The sequence below is a fragment of the Melitaea cinxia genome, chromosome 25 (assembly GCF_905220565.1).
Source record: "Melitaea cinxia chromosome 25, ilMelCinx1.1, whole genome shotgun sequence".
Classification (NCBI taxonomy): domain Eukaryota; kingdom Metazoa; phylum Arthropoda; class Insecta; order Lepidoptera; family Nymphalidae; genus Melitaea; species Melitaea cinxia.
In genome coordinates, this window is record NC_059418.1 from 1939766 (window position 1) to 1952557 (window position 12792).

General features: G+C 33.3%; 1 protein-coding gene across 1 annotated transcript in view; it reads left to right on the forward strand.

Annotated features, from left to right (window-relative positions):
• LOC123665811 (cytoplasmic FMR1-interacting protein) overlaps positions 1-12792 on the forward strand; it is a 57192-nt gene that overhangs the window by 7443 nt on the left and 36957 nt on the right. The window contains exon 3 of the mRNA XM_045600049.1: positions 11954-12133. Within this exon, the coding sequence (XP_045456005.1) occupies positions 11954-12133 (180 nt within the window). The remainder of the gene's footprint in view (positions 1-11953; positions 12134-12792) is intronic.

Consider the following 12792-nt stretch of genomic DNA (forward strand, 5'->3'; position numbering starts at 1 on the left):
TTTTAGCTGGTAGTGTTTTCACTATTTTACATAAAAATTTGGCCATGAAGAAGCTTTTTTCTAAGTGGGTGCCGCGTTTGCTTACAACTAATCAAAAGAAACAACGTATCAATAATTCAGAGCGATGTTTGGCACTGATGAATCATAATAAAAAGGATTTTTTACGTCGGTATGTAACAATGGATGAAACCTGGATATACCATTTCACTCCGGAATCCAATCGGCAGGCAGCGGAGTGGAGAGCGGCTGGTGAAAGCCGCCCGAAGCGTCCAAAGACTCAGAAATCGGCCGGTAAGGTTATGGCGTCTATATTTTGGGATGCGCATGGAATACTTTTCATAGACTACCTTGAAAAGGGGCAAAATATAAATAGTGACTATTACATGTGCTTATTGGAGCGATTGAAGTACGAAATTGCGGATAAACGGCCTCACATGAACAAAAAGAAAGTGGTGTTTCACCAGGACAACGCGCCTTGTCACAAGTCCGTGAGAACGATGGCCAAAATTAACGAATTGGGCTTCGAATTGCTTCCTCATCCCCCTTATTCGCCAGACTTGGCCCCCAGCGATTACTGGCTGTTTGCAGACCTCAAAAAAATGCTTCAGGGTAAGAAATTTGACTCAAATAGTGAAGTTATCGCAGCAACGGAGGCTTATTTTGAAGCCAAAGACAAATCATTCTACACACATGGGATAGAAAAGTTAGAAAAGCGTTGGAGGGACTGTATCGCTCTTGGAGGAGACTATGTCGATGAATGAAAAATTAATTTTATAAAAAAGACCTTTTTTTAGTACTTAGTCTCGGGACTTATTGAACCATACATTGAAGAGAATCAACCTTACCATGTTCAACACAGTATAAGTTTACTGCATTTTTTTGTTCCAAAAGTCTTTGCAGCATCAAATACGTGCTGTTCCATCTCACATCAATGTCTTGCACTAAGGCATGTTCTGGCGATCCGCATTGTTTTTGACATTCCGTCAATTTCCTGGTTGCTGGCTCACTGTGATGGAAATGGCCCACAATTTTTCTACATTTCTTTAAGAGGTCTTTTATTTCGTCTTCTGAAAATAGCGCTTGTTTTATGACAAGCTGGAGCGTATGTGCGACACATCCTATAGATTCATCATCACGCATCGCACGAACCATATTAGCGGCATTGTCACGTAGGACTAGAAAAATCTTGCCTTGCAAACCCCATTCGTTTACCATATCTGTAAATTTTTGTTCGATATATTGACTGGTATGGTCTTGTTCTAGCACACATGCACCTAAAATCACTTTAAGACGTTTATCATTTATGATGAAATGAGCTGTGAAACTGAGAAGTGAACATGTTTTACATGCGTTGGTCCAAATGTCGGTAGTAGCACTCGCCCACTTACTCTGTGCCATTAAATTCTGTATTTTTGATCTAATTCTTTCATATGTTTTGGGCATAAGTGACGTTCTAAAATATTTTTCAGATTTCAACCGATGTTTGCGAACTCCTTGAGGATCAGTTAAATTAAGTCGGCGGAATGCTTCACCTTCCACCAAAGAATAAGGCAGTATGTCCACGATTATGAAATCCATTATAGTTTTGTCAATCCTTTTTGTGATTTCATGATCATCCGGCCACAGTACAACTTTAGGTTTAGATGTCAAACTTGGAATGGTTGTCTGAACAAGAATCGACTGATCTGAGCTCGATTGTTGCAATGATACGCTTAAATCTGTTCGCTTCAATTTTGCTTCACTTTTGAAATCGTTTAATTCTGATAAACGTTTTAGTACTTGCCTGTATTCCTTGTCATGAAATTTTGATAAATGCAGCTTCAGTCCGTGTAATGTTTGTTTTTTTGGTTCGTGGCTTCCACAGCTTTTGATGTATTACTAATACTTTTGTCGAAGTACTGCCAAATCGGATTTTTTTCTCTTTGCGACATTTTACTCTGAAACAATTAAAAATAAAACTGTAATAATAACCCTAATACAACAAAACTACATCATCGGAATGAAAAACAAATCTTGAAATAAGTTTACCTATACAACGTAATTTAACAAATTAAACACTTCACATTTTTCATTTACAATCTCTTTTTTTACATGTGACTTGATTTGTTAATTACAACAAAACAACGTTACTGACTCAATATTTAATTAACTATATAAATCATTCAAATACAGAAACAAAACAAAAACTTACATTACATGTATTCAGTTCCATCAAAACATAACCTCTAAAGAATGTTTGCGTCGGCAATAAAGCACTGACTAAGTTTTGTTGTTACCACAGAGTACATTAATAGTTGGTACCGAACGCCGCACGACAATTCCCGAACAGGGCCGTCAGCGTCCGCTAAAGCGTTGCCGCGAGAAACGAAGTTAAGCGAGCGTGCACGACAACTTCCGAAATCAGTTCCGGTTTCGGCAAAAGTTTCGGCCAATTTTGGCCGAAACCGAAACTGTCGCCGGAACTTGATTTTTGGCCGAAACTCGGCCGAAACCGAAACCGAACTTTCGATCGGACATTAGCTATTATACATCATTAAATAGTAAAGTAAATCTTTTTTCCAATTTGAATTGAAGTTTTGGCTTATTTTTAGGCGTTTGACAATGTCCCTGTTCTGATGTTCCACCTCCCCGTTTTTCTGAGGCCAGGATGGAATAGTGTTAAATATGTGAATGTTCAGCTCATGACAAAAAGCTTTGAAAAGTTCACTTGCGAATTACCTACCATTATCCACAGTTATGCTAATGGGAATACCTAGCCTTGAAAACATTTCTATGAGAACGTCTATTGTGTCTTGTGAAGTGATAGACTTCATAGGCCTAATTTCTTTGTAGCGACTATAGTAGTCCACAACAACAAACAGGTAATCTGCACTTGGAAGTGGACCTAAAAAATCAGCTGCTACGTCTATCCAAGCCTGGGATGATAGCATCCTCCTTTTCATAGGCAAAGGTGGGTTGGGTCCTGAAACCAGGGTACAGCCTTTAAAGCTTTTAATCATGGTTTCAACATCCTTGTCAATTCTAGGCCACCAAACTTTGGTGCGCAGCCTACCTTTCATTGCTACAATCCCAGGGTGGCCCTCGTGCGCTGCTTCCAGAACCTGTTGGCGCAATTTCAATGGTATGACCAGCTTGTTTCCTCGCAGTAATACTTCATCATGTAGCCACAACTCTGTATCAAATATTTTATAGTGATTGACTTTATTGTCTTACACACCATGCATGATACCCTTTTTTACCATTTGAAACTCGCTGTCAACTTGGGAAGCATCTTTTATTGCTTGAAACGATACAGCCACCGGACGAGCAAATTGTACAATTTGATTAATATGAAACTCCTCATCAAAAGAATTTGAATTTACTTGTGGGCATAACCGTGAAAAGGGGTTCAGCGATATTGAGTTTTCCAGATCGGAATTTTACTTTGTAGTTAAAGATTGTAGCCGTAAAACCCATCGTTCAATACGCGGGCATGGTTTTGATCGTGTGCCAAATATGACCTCGAGTGGTTTGTGGTCAGTTATTAGGTCAAATTCCTTTAGACCATACAGATACATGCGGAAGTGTTCAACTGCCCAAACTATGGCCAGTGCCTCTTTCTCTGTTTGACAGTAACGCTTTTCAACATCAGACAGGGTCTTATTACCATAAGCAATTACTCTGGGGCCTTTACTGTCACACTGAATCAACACTGCTGCAAGGCCAAAAGGGCTTGCATCAGTTATTACTTGTGTTTGGTCACAAATATCAAAATATCCTAAAGTTTTAATGCTGCCTAGCGGTTCAGTAAGTGTATAAATTTGGAATCCATTTACCAATGAAATTAATCAGCCCTAAGAAACTCTGAATCTCTTCAATGGTCTTTGGTTCCCTAAAATCTTTAATACCTTTAATATATTTGTCTAAAGGTTTGATCCTTCCAGGTGTCAGTTCGTGACCTATAAATTCTATCCTGTCAGTCTTATATATACATTTTTCCTCATTTAGCAAGACATTGTTTTGTTTAAGAACTTCTAATACATTTTGTAATCTATTATTATGTTCATGTTCATCACTACCAAAAACAATGATTATCATCTATAAAATTTATCACCCCTTCACATGGCAAAAGCATCCTTTCTAGGATTTTTTGGAAATGTTCGGGGGCACATGATATGCCAAACATAAGGCGTTTGTAACGAAAAAGCCCTTTGCCAGTTATGAAAGTAGTAATATTCCTAGAGTCTTCACTTATCTCAACTTGATGGAATGCCTCACGAATGTCTAATTTTGAAAACAACGTAGCTTTTCTGAATTTGGGTATTAGTTGTGCCATTGTAGGTAGTGGATGGTTTTCCCGGATAATTGCCTTATTGGCACAACGCATATCAACACAAATTCTTACCTCCCCATTGCTTTTTAATATGGGTACAATAGGGGAAACCCATGAAGCTGGCTTATCTACTGGTTCTATAATATCTTTAGCAACAAGTTCATCAATTTTAGAATTAATTTTGTTTTCTAATGGAATAGGTAGTCGTCGATAGGGTTGTATGATTGGGTTAACAGTTTCATTTACAGCAATTTTTAACTTGATACCTTTAAATTTAGGAAAAGGGCCTTCTGAGATAGTATTAACACTTACCCCCATTTTAAGGACCTTTAGCTTAATGGCAGCCTCTTTGCCTAGTAAATCTCTTGTACCATCCTTGATAACGTAGAAAGTGTCTTTATGTCCTACAGGGCCGATAATAATGTTCGCTTCAAAGGACCCCAACACATTGATAGGGTTTGTGCTTCCATATGCCATAAAAACTTTGTCTGTGGATTTTTGTTGGTTGGTTATCTGAACAGCATGCGTTTTTAAGTGACTTCATGTCTTATCTGTTAGTATATTGCATTTGCTACCGGAGTCAATCAATAAAGGCACCTCCACACCTCCAATCTGACAGTTAACAGTGTCATCAGCATCTATATGAAATATGTAGTCAATTTCAGTGCTAGTTTTGAATTTCTTCGAATCGGATTCAGATTTCGTTGGCATATTAGAAATATTTTCCTTCTTGCGTTTCTGTGCTCTCGTTCTACATTGTTTTTGAAAATGCCCCTTGAATCCACATTTTATACATGTCTTTTCTTTTGCTGGACAGTTGGTGTTGTCTGCTTTATGTCTTTTGCTCCCACATCTTGTGCATTCAGCATTTATTTTGTCAAATTTGTTAACCTTGATGTCAATTTTGTTAACACCCAAGTTTTGAGCGGGCCTCTGGTATTCATGAAGTTGACGTTCTACCATTTCCAAGGTATTTGCTTCAAAAATAATTTTTTCTATAGTAACTGTGTCTCCAAGCATTAATATTTTTTTCCGAAGTTCAACAGAGCGGCACTTCTCTGTTATTTGGTCTATTAAATTATTGTCATCTGGAAATTGACATTTTGAGCTTTGATTTCTAAGCTTGATGAGAAATTTGTCAAAATTTTCACCTTCTTCTTGTTTCAAAAGTCGAAATAGATGTCGCTCATAAACAAAGCTTTGTTTAGGTGCAAAGTATTCATCCAGTTTTTGGATTGCCACCTGATAAACGTTTACTTCCTTTCCTTCATTGTCTACTGGTTCAGCATCGGCACCTGGGATATTGTAATATATTTCCTGTAAGGCAAGACCACCTGTGTGCAGCAGTGTAGCCCTTTTTTTTTACAGCGGAATCGATGTTTGCAGCCAGAAGGTAAATTTGAAGACCCCGTTTCCATTTTAACTATCTAGAGCCAACAGTGTGTGGGTCTCCTTCACAGTCAAAAGGTTTAAAATTTTGCAATTGGGCCATACTAGAAAGCCTGAAACATAAATTATTTGTTTGTTGATGTCAATTGAACATGGTATGCACTGTAGTTACCATTTATTTTATTTTGATTGATTTTCAATATTTGATGATCAATGGCACAAATAATTATTCAACTATATGTATACATAATTTTCATTATCGTCGATGTCAATGGAACATTTTATTTATTGCTGTGAGCTGCAATTAGTTGACATCAATGACACAAATATTTGAAACTAATGTGTTTGCACACAATTCGTTTATTTTTATTGTTGATGTCAATGGGACCGTTTGCATTAAGTTGACATCAAATTTATCACATATCTCTGCGATCACTGCCAGAAGCCCAAATCGCTTGATTGATATCAATGGGAAATTATTGTAAACCAGCTTAACCAGAATTGTTGATATCAATTGGAAAATTTGTGGGTTACACAGCAACTACTCACAACTTCAATCAAGCAACCTATATTCACTTGTTACTTTAAACACGTCTTAATATAATATTCAGACTGATGTCCAGCTATTTGATTTATTGTTTTTCTTTTTCTTTTTTGTAAGTCAAGAAAATGGCGTCCGCTTGTTAGACGACGTGCATTTATTGTCTGAAATCCACGCTCCGTACTAAACTTGGGTTTAATCCTCGTCGCCGGTTGTAACGTATGCTTTTATCTTATAGTTTCTTTGTATACTTTGGGTAACACAGTAAAACAGTATTTTTATGATTTCTGCTTGTACACCGTCGCCATTACTCGATTTAATAATAAATCTCGTATCAGTGTTGCCAACGGTAACAAACACATTTATTAGACTCTACAAAAATTAATTATAAAAACCCTTAACCTACCTGAAAAAACAAAGAAACGACATTTAAAGCTATTTACCAATTCCTATACATAAAATTAAAATTAAATATTTCTTTTATATGTGACTATTATGAAGTGTCAAAATCTCTTTATAAAACAATACATATTACTACTGCTATAAAAAAAGGTACTATACAAATATACAAACTCAAAGGAATATATTCCTTTATATCTCCCCCCCTAGGCTAGAAAATTTCCTCCGACATTTCGCCACTGTCTTCTTCAGCCGGGACAGGAATAAGTTTAGTAATGTGAAATAAATTTGACTCCAATTTTTTATGACCTGTATTAACCTCATATATTGAATCTGATATTTTTTTATTTATTTTAAAAGGACCAATCCTTAATTCATCTAATTTTTTTAAATTTAATTTGTGCCCATTTTCGACATATACCATTTCACCTTCATTAAACTTGTGATGTGTTTTAGGTTTATCAAATATCATCTTATGCGTGATGTGTGCATGTGCGTATATGTGTGACTGCGTGTTATGTACGAGGTTGCATAAAGTTTCGAAGGACTACCGTATTAATATATTTTAAATGTACAGCACAAAATGTTTGATATTGTTTCTATTTATTTCGCTGACTTTGTGTGCATGTTGAATTTTTATCTTGTTCCAGCTTTTTCAGTTGATTTTCTATTAGTTGTTCTTCACGCAGGCGGGTTTTTTGTTTGTTTTTTTTTTTTTTTTTTTTTTTAATTATTTTATTTTTAATCCAATCATCTTCACTTTTTTTATTTTTTTTTTCATTTGGTATGAATGAAAGATCTGTACCGTCTAATAGATATCTCTGATCTATGTTATGAGCAATGGTAGTCCATGCTTTAGTATTTGGTTTTTCATTTATTTTGCATCTTATCTTATTTACAAGTGTTTGGTTTAATCTTTCATTAAGACCATTTGAAAATGGTGAATTTACTGCAGTGAAAATCAGGGTAATTGATTTTTCATTTAAAAAATCCTTAAATTCTTTTGAGTTCAATCCAGGATATTGGTCAGTAAGTACCATGTTAATTTCGTTACAATTTGGAACTTTATTTATTAGCTTTATAAAATCTTTAGCACTCTGTGTCTTCGATGTTGTTATATATGCATATCGAGTAAAATGATCAACCAAAAGATGCAAATATTTTTTGTTGATCGAGAGTCGCCAAAACCTCCAATTGTGTCTATTGAGACAATTTCTAGTGGTTTTGAGGCAGGACCTAAGTGCGACATACAACCGTATTTTAATAGTCCTCTTGATTTATTCTTTAAACATTTTTCACATTTTTTGCATAAATCATTAATATTTTTTGTTAAATTCTTTGCTGTGTAACATTTTCCTATTTTATTTTCTGCATTTGTTTTATACCATATGACACATATTTTCGTGTACATTTTTTAAACATTTTTTACTGAATTCTTCCGATAATAAAATTTTTTCTTGTTTATTTACTCTCTTGTAATATATTTTATCTCTGTGTATTATGTTTATGTTTATTAATATCCTCATTTCTCTCTTGATCGGTTATTATATCGTCTAATGTTATTAAATTTATTATTTTTAATTGTTCATCTATATCTTTATTGGCTTCCAATACTGGATTTCTACTTAAGCAGTCTGCCTCTAAATTTTTCTTTCCTGGGGCATATTTTATTGTGAAATCATATTGTGACAGATAATATGTTAATTCTCCTAATTCTTCATCCGTTCTAGACTTAATATTTAAATTTTCCAAAGGTATGTGGTCCGAATATACAGTGAATTTTTTACCTATTAGCCAGTATTGCCAGTATTTTATTGCTTCTTTAATGGCTAAACATTCTAAGTATATAGCCTTTTTCCTTTTTTGTACTTCATTTAATTTTTTTGAGAAATATGCAACAGGTTTTTCTTTATTTTTTGACTGTACTTGCTTTAAAACCGCTTCAATACCTTCTAATGATGCATCTGTGTATATATTTATTGGCAAATCCTGATCAAATATTTCTAATATTGGTTGTGAACATAGTAGCTGTTTTATTTTTTCAAAAGCTTCTTGACATTCCGTTGATCAAATGAATTTTTGATTTTTTCTCAATAAATTATAAAGTGGTTCTAAAATTATTGAGCTGTTTGGTATATATTTGCGGTAGAAATTAATTTTTCATAAAGTTGCCTAATAATTATTAAGAAATTAAGTTATCTCTTACTGGTCTAAGTGTATTTTCCTGTATTATATGCCCAAGATATTTTACCGAATTTGAGGCAACATGTACATTTTGTGAATTTTAATCTGAAACCCTCTTTTTTTATTGCTTCCAAAACCTGTGATATATGGTTTATATGCTCAGAATAAGATTCGGAGTATATCAGAATGTCATCAATAAAATTAACTGTAAAATCTGTTAATTTGTGCTTTCTTAGTATACTACTTAATATTCTTTGAAAAATTGCTGAAGAGGTCTTCAAACCAAAAGGTAAGCATGTCCATTGATAATGACCTTCCTGTGTTACAAAAGCTGTCTTTTTTTCTATCTTCGATTCGCAAGGGAATAGACCAGAATGCAGAGTTTATATCAAATGTTGAAAAGTACTTACAGTTTCTGGTTTTTATCACTAAGTCCTCAATTAATGGAAACGGTTGAGCCTGCGGTACCACTATTTTATTTAAATCTCTGAAATCAATACACAATCTGGTTTTTCTATTGTCTTCTTTTTTGTAAGCTAAGGTTACCGGTGCTGCAAATGGACTGTATGATTCCTCTATCAGATCTCTTTCTAGTAATTTTCTTACTTGTTCTTCTATTTCTAACTTATCCTCTATTGAACATTTGTATGGCCTTTTACTACAGTATTTGTCCACTGTCAGATCAATGCGTGCCTCGTAGTCTTTTACTGTTCCAATGTCATATTTATCTTTTGCAAAGCTTGATTTATATTTATCAATCAGTTTATTTATTTCAGATTTTTGTTCATTATTTAAATTACTCAAATCCATTGTAAACTCTTCTTCTTTGTCATGTTCATTAAAATTTATAAAATCAAAGTTTCTTTTATCTTCATTATCATTACATTTATTTTTATTATATAGTTCCTCCTTTTTAAAATTGTTTTCTGTTTTCTGAGACACTTCCAAATTTTCGTTTTGAATCAAATTAAATTCTTTTATCACGTCTAGTCCAATTAGGAAATCATATTTAAAATCTTTTCCATCTACAATATAAACATCAATTTTTTTTTCTATATCAAAAACTTTAATATTTATTGTTGTCAAACCTTTCGTATTTTTAACACCATTAATTGTTATTAAATTGGCATTTTTTTTTCTCATTTGTTTCTCCTTTCTTTATTCTTAATAATTTTGAATTTATTAAAGAAACATTAGAGCCTGAATCATATATACCAAATATGTTAATTTGTTTTTCTAATGTTAGTTTGACTTTAATTAATGGTGTTATTATTCGTTTTTTTTTTTGCTCATTATTGCTCAATTCAACATCTAATATCGTATTGTTTACATTCTTATTATAGTTTCTCTTGTTTTCATAATTATCACTCTGTTTAAACCAGCACTCTTCTTCGTCATGGAAACGTATATTTAATTTTTCACATATTTTGCAAGGTTTAATTTTATTAGCTTTTACTTTATTATAAAATATATTTTTTAATCATATTATAATTATTTTTGTTATTGTCTGCTCGTGTTTACCAATTTCATTATAAAGATTAGCAGTTGATATTATTGATTCCTTATCCATCTTGTATATTATATCATTGGGTAAACCCATTACTATAAGATTTATCATTGTCTGTGTGTCTATTTCTTTATTTATTTCTAGTAATAATCTTTCTTTTTTTGTGGCATATTCCAGTAATGAACTGTTATGTGTTTATTAAATTAAACATCCTTAGTGTCTTCAAGAGATTTATTAGTTTTAATTAAACTTACATTAGGTGCTAGCTTAATCCTACAGTCAGTGCTCACTCTGTAGTTCTACCGAAGTCTCTAGATTAATGTCATACCACAAACTATAAACTGTAGACAATATTTAACCATCGACTAACATGTATATAACATGAACCTCCTTGATATTTTAATCTAAATGCATTTTTAACTTGTGACCAACCTCTATTTCCATATGCCTCACAGAAATTAGTTTTCCATATTATTCATTCTGTACTTACTGTATATTTTATCAACATACTGGCGTACCAACCTAAGCACTGTTTTTCAATTTAATATTTTAAAATTTCAATTTTTTCTGCATCTCTAAGTATCTCAAAACGTGTACACTCTTTCTCAAATTCATTAATCCATTGATTGATATTTGATGTCTTTCCTGAAAATTTCTCTAGTAAAAATCTTTCTGCTATTTTTCCAAAATTTTTTTTCTTCTATTTTCGTGCTATAGTTAATACTCGATAACTTTATTTCATTATTAATTTCATCTAGATATTGGTCACCAAATTGTACATTTTCGCATTCATCCATCTAATTTTTTTTAAATTCTTTAGTTAATGGAATCCATACTTTTCGTGTTTGATGTCTCTGTTTCAATGAATTTTTAATTTTAGTAAAAAAATCTAAAGTAGTTATGCCAGTGTGTTTACTTGCAGGTTTTAGATCATTCGGAATATCAAATAAATGTCCATCAGGTGTCTCTATTGCTGTTATGCAGATCACATTGGTTTTTAATCTGATGCTGCTAATAGTGCGAACGTGAATCGCAATTTTTCCATGTTTTTATTATCTATATTTTTACCAAAAATGTCGTTTTATAAGACATTAGTTGATTACTTAAATTGGAATCGGAAAATTATACAACGTGTAGCTCTGAAAAAACGAAGATTTTATTATAGAATTTTTCTTTATACATTATGATACAAAATTAATTATAAAAACCCTTAACCTACCTGAAAAAACAAAGAAACGGCATTTAAAGCTATTATACCAATTCCTATACATAAAATTAAAATTAAATATTTCTTTTATATGTGACTATTACGAAGTGTCAAAATCTCTTTATAAAACAATACATATTACTACTGCTATAAAAAAAGGTACTATACAAATATACAAACTCAAAGGAATATATTCCTTTATATATATATATAGTTATATATATATATATATATATATATATATATATATATATATATATATATATTTGAAGTAAAACTTCTTTACGCACGCTTGACTCGGGGAGTAAGCTGGTGAACGCGTGACGAGAGCGTTACGAAAAGTGTGATCGGGCGAGGCGAACGGAAGTTGAGAGGGAGATATAATTTAGTGAAGATATATGATTCTTCTTTCAGAACGAGCTGCTAGAGGAAGGCAACGCCCACGCCGTGATGCTGTACACCTGGAGATGCTGTAGTCGAGCCATCCCCCAGCCGAGATCTAACGAGCAACCAGACAGAGTGCATATATACGAGCGGACGGTACAGGTGCTTGCTCCGGAAGTTGACAAACTCCTGCAGTTTATGTACTTTCAGGTATAGTATTTTGCTACTTTTTTATTGTATTCCAAACCCTCTCCTACACGGAGAAAGAGGTCTACCCAGCAGTGGGATTTTTTGTTTTTGACTACCGGTTACCGTTTTTATTGTTCTATGCCCATTGTGTTGTAGTAGTAGTTCAGTTATAATATAAATAAATAAATAAATACTTTGAATAGTTACGGGTTTCTGTAAAGAGCTTACTATAGACGGCGCCACGGTTCGCTTAAACCGAATATAAAAATCATCATATCAAAAATTTCGATCTAGCGGGTACATCGTTCCATAGCTTAATAGGCTAGAGCACCGACACGGTCAGTCGGAGACGCGGGTTCGAACCCTGCTGGAGCGGTCAATTTTTGATATGATATTCAAAAATGTTTAGAATTCCTAATGTGTGGGTAACACAAAAATATGTACGATTTTATTTTTGTGTTACCCACACATAGGGATTCTAAACATTTTTTGAAATCGTACATAATAAATAAATAATTTACAATGAAAGGAAGGTTGATGATGATGATGGGTATATTATAAATTTTATTTATTGTAATTCTTTATGAGAATAAAGTTTCTACATCATATATTATCTTACGATCATTTTGATTAAACACGACATGTATGTATGTATATATTCCTTAAACCAGATCTCGTAC